Source organism: Raphanus sativus, chromosome 5 (assembly GCF_000801105.2).
Source record: "Raphanus sativus cultivar WK10039 chromosome 5, ASM80110v3, whole genome shotgun sequence".
In the NCBI taxonomy this organism is placed as follows: Eukaryota; Viridiplantae; Streptophyta; class Magnoliopsida; order Brassicales; family Brassicaceae; genus Raphanus; species Raphanus sativus.
In genome coordinates, this window is record NC_079515.1 from 10,956,091 (window position 1) to 10,980,894 (window position 24,804).

Below are 24,804 nucleotides of genomic sequence, written 5' to 3' on the forward strand. Positions count from 1 at the left end.
AATGTAAAATATAAAACCAAAAAGGTTAAAATAACATGTACTTTAGAATTACGGTTCAAAATAATAAAACATAAAACTAAAGAATATGTGTGTTGAAAACGCAGAGCAAAATCTAATTTAGACATTAAAACCAGTAACAGAAATTGAAATGGTTTATAATTATTGAGGTAGTTTAATATAGAGATCTAACATGGTTATGATTTGAGTTAATTATACGTTCTTAAATATGTATAAATCTCACCTTTCATCTTTGTGTCGTTTACAGCTTCATTTTCTCAACAAAAACATCTGAATGTATGGTAGATTTCTCTTTTGTTTCCACTTTCCATTAATGATCGTGTGGTCACATATGTATAGATTTAATAAACCAAACATATATTTTGTACTTTGTATAAGATAGAAAAGAGCCAAAACATGAAAAACCAGGCGAAAAAATCACATGGTCCACTATGATATGAAATCAACAGTAAGATTGATTGATTGACACAACCTTTCTCCTTCTTTATTTAAGTAACCATTCAAACACACTCCACTGCTCCTCTTTTTCCCCCTCTGTCCCCATCCAGTTTTGTACCTCTGCCACAATTTACCCCTTGACGCTAACTTCTTTCAGGGGCAATCTCGACTTTTCATTCCAGGTGTTGTCTACTCACACCGAAAACCAAATATTATCGCCACTATGTTCAATCCAGGGCCTTTTCAATCCTGGCCCTGCCTACCCTATTCTCCTCTAAGTTGATAATCTATCACTAGATTTGTAAACTCGATTCCATCTTCTCATGTTAACTGTAAACTACTGTATTTGTAGTATTAGCTACTACAAGCTAAGAGCTTGATATGCGTACAAACAAACTAACGTGTCAAAAAAGATGTTTAGAATGATAACTAGTAGCACTCCGGAATTGATGCCACTTTTGCTATCATTAGTTAAATTCCATGTGCATGTTCAAAGCTAGTAAGAGGAGAAAATGCTTTCTAATGTTGATATAGAAGTTAACCATATATATTGACCATTTACTGATATTTAAAAGCATATTGATATGCTGTTTTGTATCATTTTGACGATGAGTTTATGGCTGTAAGCCTGTAATTGAACATCATTTTAGAGTATTATAAATCCTTCTAGTATGCATTTTATTGAATAATTGCCAGCGAAGAGTAAAAACGTTTACTCTTTTTTTTTTGGCATCTGTAAAAACGTTTACTTATACGAAAAAAATATTCTGACTATATTATAGAAGAAAGTGTCAGAAAAGTTCACTTTATTATATGATAATTTCGAGTGAGTTTAATCATGTTAATTTTGGATTATTTTAATTTCGTTTCAATGGTGTTAAGTTTAAATTTAATACCAATTGATAGTGAATTAATTAAATTATATTTTATACATTAGTTTAGATACTATTTATTTACATTTGAAGTCTACAACCGTTTACAATTGAAAAATGTATACTCTCAAATGTTTCTCAAGTTTATATACCAAAAAAGAGTTTACTAAAAATTGAAGAAAATGATAATATCTAAATTAGGGGCAATGACTCCTAGAGTCCTATCCCATGTACGTAGGTCAGTTCATTCACATCCGGTCGAAAATACGAAGGAAATGGCCGAATCAAAGTTTGTTGTTCACTTTTTTTTTGAACTGAAGTTGTTCAAATTTTTGAAACAGTGAATGGTAATTAATGAGAGTACTTGTTCACGATGAAAAAGATGCGAGTAAAAGTTCATTAGTTTTTATTTCATAAATCTTTTCAGTATTCCAAAGATAATTGTTGCGTCATTCTTTGTAATTCTGCTTCGTTTTTCGTTGGCCGATAACCAAAAACAGAAAACAACTTGTTTATGGAATAACTCTACTCTTTTTCTCTTACATTTTTGTTATGATTCTGTAGGCTAGGACTTAAAGTTAAAGCAATTATTGATTGATAAAAGAAACAGATTTTCCAATTAGTTTTTAATTAAGCTTGTAAGTTGCTAAATAAATAGAGAAAATTCGAATTTTCTATAAAATATTAGCTTATTACGTTCTTAAAAAATTAATGCAGTTTGTCGACAAAAAAAAAAAATTAATGCAGTTTCAGTAGGTTTCTACAGTCAAAAAAAAAATTGAAAACAATTTTTTTGTAACACAAAATAAAGATGTTCAAAATCATGTTTTCATTGTGTGGGTGATTAAGTTAGATAAAAGTTTGTCTTGTACTCCTTTTTGGTAATCAATGTTAAGACTTTTATGTACTCCTCGTTTACCTTGTTGATGTCTTTATTGATGCATGGAGCTTAGGAAAAAAAATGATTGGCTTACCTCTACTTGATAATTTGTGTTAATAATTGACAAGAGATAATTGTTGGGATATACTTCAAAAATGAGTAAATCTCTTTTTTTTTTTTGATAAACAAAGAAAAAAGAATTAACATTTTAGATTTTTAATATGAAGTTGAAGTTATTGCTCAATTCAAACGTACTCTTTTTTGTCAAAAATGAATTGTTTAAGTTGTAAAATTTAAAACTTTTACTGCATTCAACATAACATTAATGATTAAGGAGATATTTTTCTTTGGCAAAAAATACAAGCTTGCATTATTAGTTATTTCACTGTTATTAGTCAATCAAAAAATTAAATGAGAATATATATATCATGACTACAATACAGCCAGCTCTTTACTGCAATGACTATGGTACCCCCTCTTCTCCTTCCTTTTTTCTCTCCACCATCTCTTCCTTATCATCTCAAGAATCAAGACTCATAAAAGCTCATCTCATACTCATCATAACCTAAAACCAAAATCTCAAAGAGTTAAAAAAAATATTGAAGTATATATCAGATCTTGATATCATGGATCCTGTTTACGGCTTTATAGGCACATCAAACATCCCACACAACACAAACCTTATGATCGCTGCCGCAGCAGCCACCACCACCACTACCACCTCCTCCTCCTCGTCTTCCTCCGGCGGCTCAGCGACGAACCAGCTGAGTAGGTACGAGAATCAGAAGAGAAGAGATTGGAACACTTTCGGACAATATCTACGCAACCATCGTCCGCCACTTTCCCTCTCCCGTTGCAGTGGTGCTCATGTACTTGAGTTCCTCAGGTACCTCGACCAATTTGGCAAGACCAAGGTATACATATTAACAAATATATTTACGTATATGTAGGTATTTCTCACATCAATATGTCAATATGCTACTTTTGAACTATTTCACTGAAGATATAGATCCCAATTATGAAACCCTATTTGTCTAATTTAGGATTCTTTGACCTACAAAATATTTGTATCATTGTTCATCTGGATTATGTCTTGATGATAATAGATGTTATTATGATTCCTTCAAAGAGCTGAGTCTCACTGATCTAGGTTTAGTTTATTTAATGATCATAACTTAAGTTTTTTTTATATGTCACATACTTTTATCTATCACCGACAAAATGTATTTCAACATCATATGATTGTTTACTCCTATTGTTCCAAAGGTGAGCTCTTATTATCATAAACTAAAATATGATTATTTCTTTGATGGTTGTATATATGCAAAATGTTAACTCGATCATTATAAAAAAATGTATACATGATAAGCTTCTTCATGGTTATACATATTCAAAATGTAGACAAGTAATATAAAGTATGTTCTATAACGTTACGTATTGAAATTGCTGATTTTAGACGCTAATTCGATCGTGTATCTCAAGGTTCACATGCAACTATGTCCGTTCTTTGGACATCCAAACCCACCAGCACCATGTACCTGTCCACTCAGACAAGCGTGGGGCAGCCTCGACGCACTCATTGGCCGGCTTCGAGCCGCTTTTGAAGAGAACGGTGGCTCAGCAGAGACTAACCCTTTTGGTGCACGAGCCGTTCGACTCTACCTAAGGGAAGTGCGAGACTCGCAGGCTAAAGCGCGTGGGATCAGCTACGAAAAGAAGAAGAGGAAGCGACCTCCGCAGGCGCCGCTCCCGCTACCACCACCTCAGCCGATGATTTCGAGTAGCCCTAATTTGCAATAAGTCATATCAGTAAGATATGTTTCAGTCAACTACGTTTCCTTACAGCTTTATATAGTATTTGTCAATGACGATCGAACATGCACTAGTTATCTAAAAGCTGCACGTCTTTCTTCGTACTCTTTTTATTTGGCAAGCTAAAGAATTTTATGTTGTATTGAAATAATGATTTTTCGTTCGGCCTCGCATAAAATATGTTTTAGTATTTATTATATTCAATACATACACCATTATTTCTATTCAAGGGTAGAATTAAAAAAAAAAAGGTTGTATTTTTTCTACTGATTGACGTTTTAACCAAGAAATATTATTTCAAAAACATATTTCTATGAAGTATTGTCTATGCGTGAATTTCGCTGTTTTTGTTTCTTTAAATGGATCGAAATCTATTAATAAGAATATAGTGTTGCTGTTTATATGTCATATTACTTTTCTGGCGTATAATTAAATCTTCATAATCGGCATCGCTATTGGTAGAAGCAAACAAAAATGTTTGGGATCATATAAGTTGAATATACTTTAAATCTTCATAATCGGCATCTCTATTGGTAGAAATGTTTGGGATCATATAACTCGAATACTTGTGTACTTCGATAAGACGTGACAAAAGAAGATTTGCAGAATCAAATGTTTGCTTGTGTCTTTTCATGCTCTGCTCAGTGTATGCCTTCCTTTGTAGCGTCCTAATTTGGTAGGGAATTGGCAAATCATTCAGTTTCTTTGTCCTTGCAAAAGGATTTTTTTAATATTATTGTTTTTTGTTTTGAAGGAACTCAAAATTATTGTTTCGTTACGTCTTCATCCTATATAGCATTTAATTATTCTTTTTTGCGTTTGCTTGTGCTTACCATTTATAGATTTGGTTTTTTACTTAAATAAAACACAAAATTTATTGTGTTAGAGTTTAGACACTAGGCAAATGAAATTAAAATTATATATTGGCCCGGCCCAGCCCAAACCCTCTAAACCTGTAAATATTTGAGCCCGGCCCAGCCCGGTCAAAAATATTTTAGGTTTAGAATTCAAAACGCGGCCTGATCCTTATAGGGCTATAGGGGTTTTCGGGTGTTTTGGCTTTTCGAAAAATAATTTGTCATTGTCGTTTCTAGCGTTTTAATACATATGTATTTAATAAAAAAAATCAGTTCTAACATTTTTTGTAAGAAAATGTAAAATTAGTTTAAATTTTTCTTCTTTATCAAAAATAGTTTACTTTTTTCGTATGCTTTAAAAATATTATAAACTAACCGAATTTAATAAGATTTAAATAATCAAATATAAATATAAACTAAACATATAAGAAAACAAAATTTATGACAAATAGAATCAAACGTTTCGGACTTCGTATGTTGAAAAAACAATGTTATCAAAGAAGAAGTTACATTTGCAAATTTTAAAATATGACATTTGTAATGATCAAACAAGAAGGTGCATTAACTACTTTATATTTTTATTGGAGTTTGGATTAAAAATATTAAAACAATATGTCAATACTAATAAAGATTTTGATTGTAAGAATAATAATATTTAAAGTAAAATACAAAGTTTCGGGTTTAATTTCAGGTCGACCCTAGCCCATACGGGTTTAAGCCCGAAATATCCAAAAGCTCAAATGAGCTTATCCCGAAAGGCCTGATTTTTTGGGCTTATAAAACAAAGCCCAAACCAGATAATTTTTAGGGTCAGGACTGCGGTCTTCGACCCTAATTGACATGTCTAACCACCAGTAGGTCCCAGAGAAAGTTCTGATAGGTTTGTTCACCTTGCTCCATAGGGTTTACAGATCAGATTGAAAGAAAATATTGTCTGCAATAAAGATTGATAGCTAAGGGGGTTATTGGTAAGTTAATTCTCATGAATTTTGAAAATTTTGAGATTTCATTGTTATTGGTTTTTGGATTTCAAAATTTGTTATTATTGATTCTCTAGTTCTAACTAAATCTGGTGTTATCGGAAGATAAATTCTATTCATTTTTACACATAGGATTCAACTTTCAAAATATCATATGTATCTATGTGATTTTCAAAATCCATGTGATAATTCTTACCAAATATCTATTCCACCTTAAATCCAAGTTATACTAGGATAAGACATGCGTCTTGCGCATGATGAATTTATATAACAAAAATATAAAATTTAAATTAAATATTTCTATCTGCTCGGATTTATTTTATGTGTACAATTATGTTTTCTTTTATAAAATCATCTAAGACATGCGCCACAGAATGAGTTTATATAAATAAAATTAAAAAATCATAGTATAGAAAAATTAAATATTTATATCTGATCGGATTTGTTTTATGTATACAACTATGGTTTGATGCATACATTTGGCTGAGACCAGTAATTACAGACTAAAATATATTTTGAATGTATGATGGACTTACCGGTTTGAGCTTAAAATTTTGTTTTTTAGAGTTAAACAATTTTACATAAGGTGGAAAATGAAAATAATAAAAAACAATTATAAATTGGTCTAATCAATATTTATGGACCAAATAAACTGAATACTTTTAAAACAGATTAATCCCTGAAAAAAATAAGATATGTAACTTTCTATTTTAATGTTTTTTGCTTTAAGTCCTTAGCTGAATAAATACCTCGAAATATGATGGTTTTCAAATGCTTGCAGTCGACAGTATATATATATGATTGATACTTAGGTTAATGTGATACATCATACATTAATTAACATTAACTACTAAGAATCTCCATTATCATTTATCGTGATACATTAAGAAAAATATACATATAAGCTTTTCGTAACTACAAAAAACAATTGGGTAAGTTTTTCCTTGTTGCCAAGGTTTCTTATAGTCTTCAATTTAAATTCCCATATATAACTTCTCGAGAATTGTGCAGGAAACACATATAATCATAGATACACCAGTTTGGTGATAATAATTTTGTAGTTATTTCTTTCTTATTCTATCAAAAAAATATATTACACTTACCATTTTTTGGTAAATATAGAGAATATAGCTTATATAGTTGTAATATCATATTTATTCTTGAGAAATTTTTGGGTTCACCCCTAGAGTGAACCTTTAGGTTCACCCAACCAATAAGATTTCGTTATTTCATATTCAATATCTTCTAAAAAAGGAAACAAAATATTGTCAAATTATATTAATATTTTTAAACTAAAAAATAAAATTAATAAAAATTAATATTAATTGCAAACAAAAATACGTTTTAAAAAATATATTTTTAATACCATCAGCCAAACACTAAACCGTAAACCCTAAATCTTAAACCCTAAACCCATGTGTAAACCCTAAACCCTTGGGTAAATCATAAACCCAAGGTTTATGATTTATCCAAGGGTTTAAGGTTTAGTATTTATGATTTACCCAAGGGTTTAGGATTTACCCAGGGGTTTAGGGTTTAAGATTTAGGGTTTAGAGTTTAGGGTTTACCCAAGGGTTTTGGGATTTAGTATTTATGATTTACCCAAAGGTTTATGATTTACCCAAGGGTTTAGGGTTTAGGGTTTAATGTTTTGCTGATTGTGTTAAAAATATTTAAACAAAAATCCAAAGATTTAAGATTTATCCAAGAGTTTACCATGGATTTAAGGTTTATGATTTAGGGTTTAGTGTTTTGCTGACGGTATTTCAAATATAATTTTTTTTTTGCGACTACTATTATTTTCTATTTATTTTTTATTTTAAAAACATAATAAAACTTGACAATATTTTGTTTCCATTTTTAAAAGATACTGAATATGAAATAACGAAATCCTATTGGTTGGGTGAACCTAAATGTTCACTCTAGGGTGAACCCAAGTATTTCTCTTTATTTTTGGGTTTATCCACTTTTCATATTATAGGTGATCGAGCTGAATTTATAGTTTTGTTTTTTTGTTAATATAGAGAGTTTTTATATAGTTAAAAGTAAAATATTTCAGAAATGCAAAAGTAAAATCGTGAAAAATCATTGCTTTACAAATTAAAATCAATTTATAAATTAAAATTGGTTGACCAATTGTAATTGGTTTACTAAACTAAAACAAACTGAAAAAGAGTAAATCTAGCAGTGATGATTTTGGCATGCTTTTATATATATGTAGGCCAATTGTAATGTATATAAATGAATTAACCTATTTCTATTATATATTATTAAGAAATTTGACATGCTACTGTCTACTTTTTGTATAAGCATAGTGTAAGGTAAGAAAAATGTCATTAATTTATAAATCTTCTTATACTCATTTTTTTAATTAAACATAAAGGACTTCGAGTATAAATCTTCTAATGCTTGTGGTATGTACGTATTAAACATGTCTTAGTATATGGTTATGGTTATTCGAAGATAGTATATCCCCTTCTTATTAATTAAGGAGCATTTTTGAATACTAACCTTAAATGTGTAAATTATTTACATGAGTGTCATGCTGACGTGGCGGCTCCATATTCACTATCACCTCAATTATGTAATCACCCTTAATTGACTAAAAAAATTACACTCAAATGCCATTATAGTAACACTCGAATTTTTTCATATACATTATAGTTCACAAGGAGACATTGGACGATTTTGTATTTAAGGAAAGTTTTCATTGTCAAAATTAATGATGGTTGCCATATATATATTTAGACGGTTTGATTATTACGTTATAAAAGACAATATATAATAAGGAAAGATGTAGTATAACTATCATAATATATTGCCATATATAATGTTAACTAATCAAATATCATTGCCATATATAATATTACGAAATTAAGTAGTATAATGTTGCCATATATTATATGTGATTTTTTTTTTGAATGAAAGATGTATCGGAAGCCATTTTTTAAAGGTGAATACTTTGCTCCTCGATATATGAAAAATTCAAATTTTTATTTAAATATTGTAATTTTTAAATAGTATGCCACACAATTAAATGTTATTCAAATACTTAAAACAAAAGATGAAAATAACTAAAATAACTAAGAAGGTTTGTATTCGGTTTGATTATTACGTAGACGTTATAAAAACAATATATAATAAGGAAAGATGTAGTATAACTATCATAATATATTGCCATATATAATGTTACCAAATCAAAGATCATTGTCATATATAATATTACGAAATTATGTAGTATAATGTTGCCATATATAATATTTTTTTTTTTGAATGAAAGATGTATCAGAAGCCATTTTTATAAAGGTGAACACAAATATTGTAATTCAAATTTTTATATAAATATTGTAATTTTTAAATAGTATGACACACAATTAAATATTCACATATACAGTATTTGTATTAAAGTTTGACAAAGCAGTCTACATCAGAGAGCAAGTGAACACAAAATAAAATAATAACTTTTAACTTTTTATACCTTAACTTTTAAATATGAACACAAAATAAAATAGCAACATAGAGCAAGTATTTGCACCCCATGCCTTAACTTTTTTATATTTAGACTTTGAATTAAATATTAATCAAATTGATAAAATGTTTAAAATGTTTAAAAACTATACACGTTAATGAATCTTGTATAGTAATAATAACGAAAGGTCTGTTTTTATATAACAAAAGTATATTCTTTCTCTTCAATAAGCAAAATGAAAGAATATACTCTTAGTCCGTATCATTTGGAGATCAAAATTTTTAAAAGTTGTAATCTTAAGTTTTTATAAATTAAAAAGAATCTTGCTTAGATATTATTTAATTAGAATGTCAATTTGGTTTATGTGGCACCATAAGAATCAATAGAAAAATTAATAAGTCCAAAATCCAATTGTTAGAAAAACTTATATTAGTCCAAACATATAAACTTAATACTCTGTGATCTCATTAAATTAATACTCGGCGGCTTTATTAAATGAGATTTTCTTTAAACGGCTCAAAGTTGATTTATATTGTGATCCAACATCTATTTAAATCAAGTGTAAGATTTAAATATTTTTTTAAACAATTGTAAGATATACTCTTAGTCTGTACTACTTTGACATCTATTTAAATCAAAGTTTGCTATATATTATGGCCTAAACATTGCAGGATTTTGGTATAAATAGAAAAATAGTTAAAAGACGATTTGATATAAAAAATAGCAAAGAGACGCAGCTATTCAAAATTATTTTGTTTATAAAAGGAAAAAAGAATATTGTTCAGTTCTGAGGCTTTCTTCACGTACATAAATTTATACAAAGAATAATACTGAAACTAAATTGTTTTGTTATTACCAAACGAACTTATACATCAAATATTTTTCCTTACAACATAATTCTTAAGAACTTAGATTATGAAATTTATGTTTAATATTAAGAAAATTCTTTAGTACCTACCTAATTGTAGTATAGGCAAATATTAATAATGACCTTTCGTAGTAGTTAATGATAAATTAGGTGTCTTCCTTCACCATGTGCAGTAATTTTTTTAAAAATATAAATTATATCTAAAAATGAAATTTTGTTCTTTTGTTACCAATATTTTAATATAATTTGATTTAATTTAACATAAAATTAAGATAAAATAATTTTGTTTATTTAAAATTATATTTCAAATATATATATATATATATATATATATATATTTAAAATAATAATCTTAGATAGGTTTTCTATTTATTTTGGTTAAATATATTAAATCAATGGGTATAGAATCAACAAACTTAATAACTAAAATGTTTATAGAAAATTTAGATATATAAGAAACTAATGATTTTACGATTAAAATTATTTTAAAAAATTGTAGAATTTTTTGAAAATTTTAGTAATACATTGTATAACAATAAAAAAATATTTTGAAAGTTTTATTATCATATTTGAATATATTTAATAAAAATTGTAGAAATTTTTAGAAAACTTTAGTAATAAAAATTTAAATATTAATAATATTTACTAAAATGACTGTATAACGCTAAAATAACATGTCAAATATGTTTGTGTTAGTTATTGAAAATTTACATAAATATTAGTTCACTATATAACGCTAAAATATGGTTTCTAGATAATTAATGCTAATTATTTTAAATTTCTTAAAAGTCCAAAAATTCACTTATGCCTACTATATATATACGATTGAGTTTTTCCTTAGAAATACCATCAATTTTTCACAATTATTAATTTATGATTATAGGAGTATCAATGATATCACATTTAAATTGTTTGATTTGGATTTCTATACTTTTAGGTGTATCAAATATTTATAGTTAGTTATTATTATATATTGAAAACATAAATACCAAATATATTTTGATCACAAGAACACATGTTTTTCGAAATCATCAAATTTTACAAAATATGAAAACGTAAGTTTTTAATATATATTTCACCCTGCGCAAGGCGCTGGTCTTATCCTAGTTTAATATTATATGACTCTAGCGAATATACACAATCGATTTGGACCTACTTTTTTCCAATTGAAATTAAAGATGCCATGTAAGATAATTTGGCATTTTAATTGATTGACAACTCAACAAGATCATTTTTTTAATTATTATAAACTTAAGGTTATATCTTTTCAAATGTTCCTCAATTAATATATAGGAAATGTCCAAAACTATAATTCATTACATTTTATAAACTTTTACATTTTTGAATATATAATTATATATATATTTTTATCATTTTCGAATATATAATTATATTTATAAATACTAAAAATTTGAAAATAAACATCTGAAAATAGTTCGAAAAGCATTTTCAAAAAAAAGTTTTTTTTTAAAAAAAAAATCTAAATTATTATTTTTCAAAAATTAGAATTTGAAAACCTATAATTTGAAATTATAAAAATAATTTTATTATTATTATTATTTATATATCTATAAATCAAGTTTTCCTATTTAATGAAACCTCTTTTGGTTATCCAAATTCATAAAAATCTATACTAAAGTGTTAGTGGAAATTGGATTTATAATGATTCTAAGAATTTTCAAGTCTAGTGATATTAGTTTATAAATTCTCACATTGTCATAAAAATTAAATATTATTGGTTCGATGATTTTATAATTCTTTACAAAATCATTTGTTATTCAAAAAATTTAGATTTTAATGATTTTACAAATCTATTAAAGTAAGTGTTATTAGGAGTTGAATTCTTAATATTTTAACTCAGAAAACAAAATTTTGAGAATACTATATATTTTCCTTGAATTCTTAAAATCATTACACTACTTTATTTTCATAGATTTTCACAATATATAAAATTCTCTACAACTATTTCCAAATTTAACAAATCTCGCTACTTTTAAAATCAACAAACTCAATAAAAATCTAAGTCTCACTAAAACCTCCTAATCTATATTTTTTATTAGTCAATGTATATATATTTTCACAATCCACATAATTTTAAAAATCTATCAAATTTTAAAATTCAAAAACTCTATACAAATTCATCTCCCAATAACACCCCTAAGTAGTGATAGCTTAGTGATAATCTTTTGGGGGGGGGGTCTGGTGTGTATCTACATCAATCATAAATTTGATTCCCTCTGAGATTTAAATTATGAGAAATTCCAAGAGATGTCCATTACATAAGGGAAATCAAGTTTATAGCCATTATACCTTTTAGGCTATGATATGTTATATATTATGTGAATTTTGCCAAAAATATTATTCCCTACTCGCGGAAATGGAGAACATAACGTTTCATCTACTTTTATCTTTTGCTTTTTTTCTTATACTTTTCCCAATTTTATTTCATATGTATCTTTTGAATCAAACATTATTCAATCAAATAGTTTTGTTGATAAAATTATACATACTAGATAATTACCCGCGCTACGCTGCGGGATTTTCTCTTCAATATTCGGCCATAGCATCAAATTATGTATTTTAGTATGTTTAGTCTATAGTCTCTTAGGTTAGTTTTTTTATTCTCCAACCTCAAAAGTTTTGTGATGTAATTACCCATTGCAGAAGATAACTCATTGATGTGCACTGCATCTTTCTGTGCAGATTCTAAAGAATAACACAGATTTTCTTTCTTTTAGATACAGATTCCACTTACTTGTTGGAACCATCTAACATAAAACCTAAGTTTCTTGCTTATATCAGGCATCTGCTCATTCTCAGCCTATGATATCCCAAGGAACCAAAAAATAAACAGTTTTTTTGTGAGACTGCAATAGACTTTTTTCAAAAATTTCTGAGTGAAACCTAATTGGATCTTGGTTAACAAATCTTGGAATCAAAAACTATCCAGCATTTTTTCAGTATTGTCGTTATTATCCCAACACTTGTTGAAATGATGAAATATAATAATTCACTGGTGTCATTGTTATTTGCCACCAAGCTTGATATTTCGGATGTACATGGAAAAAATGAAGAGTTCATCAAACATATTTCCGATCCACAATGATGAAATCTAATAATACTATAATTTGTTTCCAAATTAAATTTTCTTTTGTTATCCAAAATCAAATCTATACTATTATTTAAAAAGTGATTTGGCTTATGTGTCAACTTCTCCATATTTTTAGGTTTTTTATTTATTTGTCATGTTTTCTATAATTTTAGGTTTATTCATTTTATTCTTAATTATTAATTTTAGTAAATATTTTAATGATTTACTTATAATTTATCATTATCTTTATCTTGAGAATAACTTAAAATTCTAATCATAATGTCATATTTAAATTTATATTATATATATTTAAGTAAATTAAAAAAATATATAATTTTTATATTATATTTGTCAAGTTTCCTGTAATTTTAGGTTTAGTCATATTTATTTTTAATTATTAATCTTAATATATATATTTTAGTGATTTTGCTTATAAGTTGTCATTATCTTGAGAATAACAAAAAAATTCTAACCACAATGTCATATTTATATTATATTTACTTAAGTAAAATTAAAATATATATATATATATATATATATGTCTATATTATCTTTGGTTTAGTAATATCAAAACGATTACTTTTCATACTCTCCATAATTTTAGTTTTTTTGCTTATTTGTCATGGTTCCCGTAATTTTATGTTTAGTTATATTTTATTTTCAATAATTAATCTTAATAAATATTTTAATTATTTTTCTTATAATTTATCTTTATATTTATCTTGAGAATAACTAAAAACTATAACCACAATGTCATAATTAAATTTATATTATATAACTAAAATATCTATTTATATGTTTATATTATATTTGGTTTAGTAATATCAAACCGACTTTATTTCTATATATATATATATAGCAAAGAATTAAAAGTATTTATATTTATTATGTGAAGTGACTTTTTTGTTCTCACTTTAATCCATAAAGCGTTAAAGTCTTTATTATTTTTAATAGATAGTTCGATAATTTTTGTTAATATATAATTATTCAGAAATTTTTAAAAATTTCATTAACTTGATAATCATCATTATCTAAAAGATTCTATATTATGTTATCCATAAATATTGTACATCATAAGATTTTAAAAATAAATATAAATCCACATATATAATTTTATGTATATATGAATGTTTTAAGTTTATTCTGCATAACGAAAGATGTTTTCTTAAAATAGAAAAAATCGTATGATAAATTTTAATTCTTAACTAATTATTAAATATTTCAAAAGCATAAGAATACTTTATTTTAGTGAATTTTGATTTGATAATATATTCATGTACAATTTTTTGTAAAATTGTTAAGCCCGCAAATGCGGTTAAAACTCCTAGTTATATAAATCTAATAGGTTCCTTCCGGTTATAAAAACAGGTTCTCGTCTTCTGTTTTTTTTTCTTTAAAAATCAACATTCATATCAGATTCAACATCATCTAATCGCTTTGCTTTACTAAAACCGGTTTGGTTTGTCTAATTAATTTCTTTTATCAAACCAAAACTCAATTTTTCTTATTCACGTTAACCTAACACGTGTATAAATTATATAAGTATATCTATCTCCTTCTACCTAAAGCCAAACCGTCATCTTCCTTGTGTGGTAATCACCAATGCTTCTAACCACGTCTTCGTATTATCTTCTCTTCTTCCCCTCTTCAGCCTTCGTATTGTTCTTGGTTCTTCCTTCAAATCTTCTTCTCTTTCTTGTGTGAGGAAAAGATGTGGTGTTTGTCTCAGATCGTCACCACCACCTTCCTCTTGCGAACTAATCACCTTTGGATCCACCGCATCTGCTGTCCATAGACTCATCTTTGCTCTTGTTGGTGTTATGCGGCAGAACCGAGACGTGGAGGAGAAAGGAGCGACGTCAGAGCTGCCGGTCTTCACCATCACTTGACGCCCCGAATCTTCACAATCCACCGAGGATACCATCCGAGCGGTACCAACCACCAAAGTCGAGATCCGAGCAAGTCAGATTACCATCCACTCTTGCTTGCGCCCCAAGCGTTTTCCTTCCCCACTTTCAATCAATCTGATCGATGGCGACGTATACGGTGGTTAAGGCATGAGGAGGGGGCTTACGGCGTGAAAAGGAGGCCGCACAGTAGCAGTAGAAGCCCATCTGATTTTCATTATTTCTAATCGTAAATCTTGGACAAGTGAAAGTGGTGATACAAACAAAGAAGAAAAGACAAAACACGAGACAAAACTGATGTGTAGAAACGAAATGATTTGATTGGTTTTCATAGTTTTTTCATTTATTGACATGGCAATCTCACAAGGTTCTAAAAATCTGATGTATCATGTTCTGGAGAGTTACTTGTGTTATTACTGTGTGGATTTCTCTACATATGTCATAACTTGAAATTTTTCAAACGAACTTTAAACATTATTGGAAAAAGTTTTATTATACTATATCTAAATCATATTGATATAGAATTATACACCTGATTTAACATATATTAAAAACATTTTTTTTGCTAATACTTATCGTATGATTTTTTCCTTCATTTTTATGTTTTTTTTTTCTCTTCTCCTTTGCCACTTCTTCTCCTTGACCATATCATCTATACTACTTTTTGTCACTTCTCCACAATCACTTCCACCAACACCACTTACACTAATTATTTTATGATTGCTACAAGTATCTATTTCACTACTGTCATGACTAGTTTTTTCTTCATTTATCTCCATTGTATCTTTCATCCGCTACCAACAGTACCAACAACAAAACTTATTTCTCTGGTGTTATTAGATATACTTTATCCTCTGCCACCATTACTGAAAAAGATCAGAGAATGTTATCACTTTATTGTTCTGGTCTTCTATTTTATAATAGACATATAGAATGAAAAGGTAACAAACATGTATTATGTTTGTTGTTATCACACATGTAATACACCACCACCACCATATGTTTCATCATCACCTCCGTCTTCTCCTCTACCATTGTCATCTCCTCACCTATTTCCACAGTTTTCTTCTTTCTAACTCTCCTAATGTTTTTTTTAAGTTATGGTGGACTATTCTAGTTATGAATATAATATAGTTCTCTCACTCCTTCTCCACCTCCTCCTCTTTCTTCTATGGAACCCAGATCGGATTGTATATACTATTTACTTAATAAATATAATACGTTGTTATTATGTTATGTGTTCGTAATACCTCAGATACTCACGTATCTATCTGCAGGAAAAATGGCAAATTTTGGTTTTAATTATCTCATCCGTCACGATATATGTAGCATGGGCATGTTCTTAATTATTTGGCCTCTTATGAATATTCAGCAAAATCATTCTTAGATTATCATTGCTTAAATAGTTTGGGTTTGGATTTTGGTCGAAATACTTAACATGGTGGATTGTAACAAACGATCAGCTTATTTCCTAGAATTAATTGGAGAATATTCTAAAATCGGGCCAGGGAATGTGATAACCACTCCACTCTGTAACAATAAAGTATATTCTCTAATACTGACTGAATCAGCCGATACGGTATATATAAGAAAAATATTGATGTCTAGGTTGATCACATACACTTACACCTACCGAATGCACGTTACATGAAAGTGTTCACTGTTGGTAAATAGTATACCCCCGGTTGATTAGTTATTTAGTGTTGGTGCCCCCATTTGACTCGTGCAATTTCCTTTTCTGTTTATTTTTAGTTGCAATTAATTTTTATATAGGGAAATTAACTTTTTAACACAGTTCCTAAATTGCATAAGTGAGCTTTTCCATGAAAAAACATAAGTGAGCACTACAAGAAATAGTTAAAATTTTGACCACTATATCCGATATAAAATGGTCAGAAACACTCTATATTGTCCAACTTCTGACCATTTATAGTCGTCAAAAAAACTCCGTCAGAAATTTGCTTTGGTCGGAAAGTGGTCAATAATTTCTTGACCACATAAATGGTCAGGAAAATCGTCAGAAATGTTATCAAAAAGTGGTCACAATTTTCTTAACCATTTCCTGACCAATTTATGATATTTCTAACCACTTATTAATAAATTATCTAATTATTTTAATTAGATTTATTAATCAATGAAACTGTATTTAAAATACAAATGACTAAATTAAATATAGTTTAGAGTTGAAACCTAAACAATTAACATTGAAATAGTTTTAACATAGTATTTACATAAAATTTAAAAACAACAAATAAAGCTACAAAAAGCAAGAATAATAATATCTTTCTCATCTACTACTGTCTTCTGTTTGTAATCCATAATCGTCCTTCTTGGTCTTAAGCACTGTTCCATAAAACCAGCTGAAAGTACTTGTCATGGATCTGGCATTGTTCCAATCTAAAACGGTAACCTTTAATCACATTGTTTTTCTGTAAAATAAAAAGCATATAAGAAACAAGAATTTTTTTTGATAAATATGAAAAATTAACTTACCATGAAAATTAGAGTGTTGATCTCTGCCTGGGTAGGAAAGAAATCAATTAAAACTCAATGAAAATTTACTTAAGAAAATTCTTTATAATACTTAAACGGTTAAACCTACAAGTCATTGCAAATCAACCAATTATATAAGAGAAACATTACCTGTAGCGCTAGAGTGGTCTCCTCTGAGAATCAGTGTGAAGAAAGAGTTATGCGCCTCTGGAAGTAAGAAGAAGACGTTAAAAGAAAATGTATATTAGGTTAAAGGTATCTAGCTTTATTAACCAAGCGTATAACACAGTTTTTTGACTATTTTCTGACCACTACACAAAATAGGAAAAATAGTTAAAATTTTATTAAAACTCTGACCATTTTTTGATCAATTTCTGATCATTTTTCTGACCTTATTAAAATAGTCAAGACTTGGTCACAAATTACTGACCATTTTTGTTACCAATTCAGTTCGTCAGTAATTTCTGACCATTTTTCATCCACTTTATTTAATCATCATAAAACGGTTAGTTTGTGGTCGGAAATAATTTTGACAACTTATATGGTCAGGAATTTGGTCAGAATAAGCTATGCTTTCTTGTAGTGGAGCAATTTACCTTTCTGTTTATTAGTTAATTTTTCCAATTTATTTTAATTGATTTTTTTCCTCCGATATATAATCTGCACATAAACTATTTACATTAGTTTCCATATTCAACACCATCAATTTTATATTTTTATTATATATTATCTTCTCTCTTCAACCTAAAATTTCAACATTTATTTCAATTTTAACATTCATAGCTAGATTTTGACCCACACATATGTGCGGATGTTTGTTGAACGTATATATATGGTAGTTAGCTTTTCAAAGAAAAAATACAAAAAGTCGAAATCGAACCGAAATTCGTAAATGAACACCCATTGAATAGTGCTAGCTTATCGTTGGATTATAATTTGTATTGATTTTTTTAATAGTATACTATGTGTTTCTTGTAAGTATAATGTAATATTATGTATTTAAATAAATCAAATTGATTGCATATATGCTAATATATCCTATTAAATGTTAAGATTGCAAAAGAGAAATATAGAAACTACTTTTTGAATTAGTTAGAACATTAATTTCAGGAATAATTAAATAATATTGATTGGATTATGTTAGTTCAAATATGGATATTAATTTATAATATATATATATTATATATATATATATATATATATATACACAATTAGTTACATGTTAAATAAATTGATTGTCTTGTTTCATACTGAAAGCTGATAACATTACTTTTAAAAGTATACCGATTGTTACATCTATATTATTAAAGTTGAAGTACATTTTGGAGATGTTTGGATACAAGGATAGTAGAATAAATGAGATATGTTTGGAAACATGGATAGTAGAATAAATGAGATATGTTTGGAAACATGGATTGTAGAAATGTGTATTTTCTTTTATTTACACATTTAGCCATTGTATTTTTAATAAATTAATAACAAATAAGAATTGTTTAGAAACATGAATAACATATTTAATACTTCTTTCTATTTAAACATTTATTATAATAAATTAAACAACTTTCTTTCTATATTTCTTTTTATTTACAATTTTGTCACTATTTTTACAATTCTTTATGGTGAAAAAAAACTAAACACAAACTCAAATATAAATAGTATATTATATAAAACAATTTTTAAAAACAGTATTACTACCTTATTTAGTTTAGTCAAATATAAAAATTTTAAGAGCTCAATTTGCAAAAAAAAATCATAAAATTAATAATAATTCATAGAAAACTAATGCAAAAATTTAAATTTTGAAACATGGATAAAAGTATATTAGTTTTAAAATATACAAAATGGACTAATCTAATTACCTAAAAACATTTTTTTGTCTAAAATAATCATAAAATAAAATTTAAATTTTATATACATATTTGAAATCAAAATAATAATTTAAAGTTGATTTATATCAAAAATTGATTTAAAATATGCATATATTTAAAAAAATTTACTAAAATATTTTCCAATAACCTTTATTAAAAAATGTTCTAAATATATATAAGAAAATTACAACAATATTTATATGTAACATGTTATAAAAAATGTTTTCAATATATCCGAGCTTGAATATTATAAACTTATGTGTGAATTTTGAGTTGGGTTATTCTGGATCTGGATGAATTCGGTTCTTATGTATAGGAACCTAAAAATATTTAAATAACCAATGCATCTAAAACGGGTTCGGATATTTGTTACAAAAATAGCCATATAACCTGATTTGGTCCATGTATTTTGAATATCGTTAGTTATATTATGATACATCTACAATATATAACACTAATTATGAAAAATAAATATCGATGTATAAAAATATATTTCAGGGGACAATTTAACAAAATATTAGTTGGTTCAGTTGAAATAAATATATTTATAAAAATTATATGAACTGAAAAAAAATCAATATAAAAGTACTGTACATTTGGATTCAAAATCATTTCTTTTAACAACAAACTACACAAATATGTTGATTGGTAATATATAAGTATGTCACATTGTTTAAACAAAATATCAATGTAAGAGTATTGTACAGTTGCGTTTTAAAATAATTTATTTTAACAACAAACCAAATAAATATGTTGATTAGAGAAGGAATAAAACAAAGCGAGAGAAACACATAGTTTATTTGACACACTTTATATGTCGAATTTATTATAAAGAAAATTTTATTAAGATAAATACATTCAATAATTACAAACAAATAATATATTTCATAAAAATGAAAAATAATACCCGCGCTTTCGAAGCGCGGATCAAAATCTAGTAACCCATTATAAAATGATTTTCTTTTAGAATGATAAGATATATATTTGACATCCTACAATTAAATTTATTTTGGTATTTTTAATGTTAATATGGGTTATGTTCCAACTTCATTAATGGCAACACAAACAAAAAAATCATGTATGTAAATTAGGGTTATTTTTTATGATTATTTAAAATGACAAAATGAAAATTAATGCTAATAGTTAGGCTTAGTTAGGTTTTCAGTGGCATAAATTTGTAAATAAAATGATAAGTTTTGGGGTCATTTTTTATTTGTATTTCAGTTTTAATAAATTACTAGACATTGACCCGTCCGACCGGACGGGTGTTTATTTTATATTTTTAGTTTTTTTGTTTATATTAAATGATGAATTTACGATATTTTAGACATAAATTTTAGACTAAAAATAAATTTTGGTAGTAATAATAAAAAGTTAAAATTAAAAATTTAATTAAATATTCAGATATAAAATTTAAAATTTCTAACTAAAATAATATAAAAGCGGGTCATATTTTTTTAATTCTAAAATCTTAGCATCTCTTATAAACAAATAAAATAAATTTATAAAATATAAAATATATAAACATATTTAGAACTATAATTTCTATTAAAATAAATTTATTAAAGAAAATAATCTTGCGCTGTTGTTATTTATTTATAGATTCGACCCGTAACTGTATAAATATTTTTTTCACTTTAATTTTTTCTGTGTACTAATGATAATATATATATGTACATTAAACTCTATAAAATTATTGTTAATATTACATTTTTAAAAAAAAAAATTTATTTATTATGTTAAATAATTATATTTTATGATTTTAATTGTCTATTATATCACAGTATATCATATAAACAAATCCAATATTTATAACTAATTGAAATTATATTTTGAAACCATTATACTAATAATATATGAATAAATTATTTTATATTATATTTATAAGTTATATAAATTGATTATCTTATGTGATTTTAATATTTAATAAGTTAATACAAAATATATAGAGAAATCGATTTTGGTTAATATACGATTAAGGAAATTTATTATTTAAATTAGAAAAAATATTAAATGTTTAAATCTATTATTTAAATTCAAATTAAGAAAATACATTTATTAATCAGAAAAGACAACAATAATTAAGAAATCTAAATCAGAAAAGACAACAATAATTTTGGAAAACGCATGAAATAAACTGAAAAAGACAAGCATTAAAATAGGAAACTTAGTTAATTCTCAGTGGCATGCCATTGTAAATAAAACTAAAAATTAAGGGGTATTTTTTATTGGGTACTTCTCTTTTAATAAGATAGATATAGTTTTGTTTAATAAACTTCAACATCTTACCCACCACCTTAATTTCATATATTTATTTTACTTTATAATTTATATATATTTATTAATAACTAATTATGATTGTAACTAAAATAAAATAATTAAAATTTAGGGCAATTCTCTCGAATATCACTTTTTAAGTCTTTGTCACAAAATAGCATTCAAAAAATAAAATGACCAAAATAACACCTTTTGTTTTGAAAAATTTAATATTTATTTTTTATTTTTAAAAATTTGAACACATTCCTAAAAGTTCACCCCTTAACTATAAACCCTAAGTCTTAAATTAATTAACCCAAGGATTATAAATGCATTTTTACCTTTCAATAAAACTTTTTTGGTCATTTTCTTCCTTGTGATGTTATTTTGTGACAAAAACGTGGTTTAGTGCTCACTACAAGAAAACACGTCATTTGCAAGGGAAAAATGCATTGCAATTCCGTTGCAAATCGTCATTTGCGAGCCATTTGCGAGGAAACACATTCCCTTGCAAATCCTTAGTCGCAAATTGAATTCGCTTGCAAAACGCTCGCAATTTTGCAACGGAATGACTTTCGTCGCAAATTTGCAACGAAAAAATAATCGTCGCACTTTGCAACGGAAACGACGTCGCTTGCAAAACACACGCAAATTTGCGAGGAAATGTTTCCATTGCAGATTTGCAACGAGACCTTTTCCTCGCTAATTTGCAAGCGTTTTGTTTTCATCGCAAATTTGCAAGCAATATTTTCGTTGCAAATTTGAAACGGTATTCCTTTCCTCGCAAATTTGCAAGCAATATTTTCGTTGCAAATTTGCAACGGTATTTTGTTTCCTTGCAAATTTGCGTGTTCTTTTCCGTTGCACTTTTGCAAGCGTTTTGCGAGTATTTGTTTTTTCTAGCAAAATCTAAAACAATTTTTTTTTAGAAAAAAATATAAACAAATTATTAAATTATCGAAAATATTACTGAAATAGAAAAAATTCAAGATTCGATACAAAGAAATACAAACACACAAAGTTTTAACATTCATAACAAAGATAGCAACAAACTAAATAGCATCAGATTCATCATCTCTAGAGTCATGAGACATGCCCTCGGAGTTGTGGGAAGAAGGCACATCTTCGGACTGAAGAATGTTCGCCAAGGTAGAATCTTTGGTAGCTAGATAACAAACAGCAGCACTCAGCCTCCCGATTTCATTTCCCTGGCTCTGAATCACAAGAGCTTGTTCCTTGATGATCTTCTTCAAAGACTGGTCCTCAGAACTGCTAGAAGAAGGAAAAGATGCAGAAACGGATCCTACAGATTGATTTAGAGAACCCACTCCATAAATTCGTCGCTTTTTGCGGGGAGCAAGCTACATAATAAAATCAGAAATCAGTATCAAAGAAGACCTAAAAAAAATTGAGATTGGCAGCAATAAAAAATTACCTCACAATAAATCTTGTTCTTTTCTGCTGGAGTGAGACCAACAGAACCAGTGCTCTCGGGATCATCACTAGCTGCCTGAGATAACTCCTGAAATTTAGATGTCACGTCATTGTAGAGCTGCTCAGATTTGCCGTCAACGAAAGACCCATCCGGCTTTCGTTTAGTGATCTCGAGAACCCCAAGCAAATCAGGAATAGACTCTCCTGTTTCTTCAGCCTAAAATTAAAAAGATTAAGTCAAATCATTAAAAATTGAGATCACAACTTAAGAGATAATAGGCAACTTCACATCGCAACTTAAATGAACCAAGAAAAAAAAGGGAGAACTTACAATAATTCACGCACGGGCCTTGTAAGAAGTCTGACCTGAACGATGCTTAGACGGCCCATGTCCATCGGGGTCAGAGTAACGGGCTGCCCGACTATGTTAGGTTCTTCCCTACTACTATCAGGAATAGCAGCTTCATGCAATGCATCTGTAACCATATTGTGATATCTATTTCCATGTTGCTCATACCTATCTCCCGCATTATTTTCAAACATATTTTGCTCATACCCATCACCCGCATTATTTCCAAACATATTTGACTCACGAGGATCATAATAATTAGCATTATAACTTGGTAGTTCAAATCCCTGACCCGTACTACTACTTGATGCACCTTCCCCATGCAAAAACCATATGTAGTACTGTGGTCTAAATCCTCTATTATATAGATGCTTCTTCACAGTATCAATTTCTAAATATGGTTCGTTCTTGCATTTTACACAGGGACATAATATTTTACCATTTTCCCTTGCAAATGGTTGGTTAGTTACCTGTTGTAAGAAACCCCGTAGCCCCGCCCGATATTCTCTCGTCACTTCACCGGTATCCGGATCTCTATGATTGTACATCTATGCCCGTAACGCATATATATCATTTCTGGACGCCATTTTTCTCTCAATTTTTTTTCTTTTTTCTTTCTTAATATATTTTTCTCTCAATTTTTTTTTTTAAATTCCTTCTTTGCACAACTTTTTTTTCATTTTTTTTCTTCTATGTTTTACTAACTGATCACAGCTGCTATATATAGACATTTAAAAGATAATTGCATGGTTTTTGCTAGGGATTTGCGAGTGAATTGCAACAGATATTGCAACGGTTTTGCAATGCTTAACAACTTTACAAGGGATTAGCGAGGGAATTCTAACAACTTTGCAAGGGATTAGCGTGGGCATTCTTTCCCTTGCAAAAATTAGTTACACATATAGAAAACGTGTATAACCAACTTATCCGTTTTGCAACGGAATTGCGAGGTTATTAAATTAGTTACACGAAGAAAAAAACGTGTATTATAAAACCTATCTGTTTTGCAACGAAATTGCAAGGAGAATAATTTGAAATGTACTTCAAATGCAAAATCCTCGCAAATTTGCAACGGTTTTGCGACAAGACTTTTCATCGCAAATTTGCGTCGGTTTTGCGTCGGTTTGTCATATTTCCCTCGCAAACTGGTCGCAAGTTTGCGAGGAACTTATTTGTTGCAAATTTGCAAGCGTTTTGCGAGGGTATTGTTTC

At 27.8% G+C, this 24,804-nt stretch overlaps 1 protein-coding gene and 1 long non-coding RNA gene across 2 annotated transcripts; one reads left to right on the forward strand and one right to left on the reverse strand.

Annotated features, from left to right (window-relative positions):
• The first annotated feature begins 2,653 nt into the window (after positions 1 to 2,653).
• Positions 2,654 to 4,244, forward strand: LOC108856494 (protein LIGHT-DEPENDENT SHORT HYPOCOTYLS 4). The gene is made up of 2 exons (XM_018630304.2): positions 2,654 to 3,122; positions 3,691 to 4,244. The coding sequence occupies exons 1-2, from the start codon at positions 2,835 to 2,837 to the stop codon at positions 4,006 to 4,008; spliced, it is 606 nt and encodes a 201-aa protein (XP_018485806.1). The 5' UTR covers positions 2,654 to 2,834; the 3' UTR covers positions 4,009 to 4,244.
• An 18,519-nt stretch (positions 4,245 to 22,763) lies between these two features.
• Positions 22,764 to 23,667, reverse strand: LOC130512756 (uncharacterized). The gene is made up of 3 exons (XR_008946341.1): positions 23,575 to 23,667; positions 23,245 to 23,460; positions 22,764 to 23,170 (listed from the first exon to the last, which is right to left on the reverse strand). It is a non-coding gene; the product is annotated as an uncharacterized LOC130512756 (long non-coding RNA).
• Positions 23,668 to 24,804: the final 1,137 nt, after the last annotated feature.

Bases quoted from the DNA above. Each gene is read 5' to 3' on its own strand.
- LOC108856494 (XM_018630304.2), top strand. From the start codon at position 2,835: ATGGATCCTGTTTACGGCTTTATAGGCACATCAAACATCCCACACAAC. The intron at 3,123-3,690 runs GTATACATATTA...GTGTATCTCAAG, and splicing joins ACCAATTTGGCAAGACCAAG to GTTCACATGCAACTATGTCC.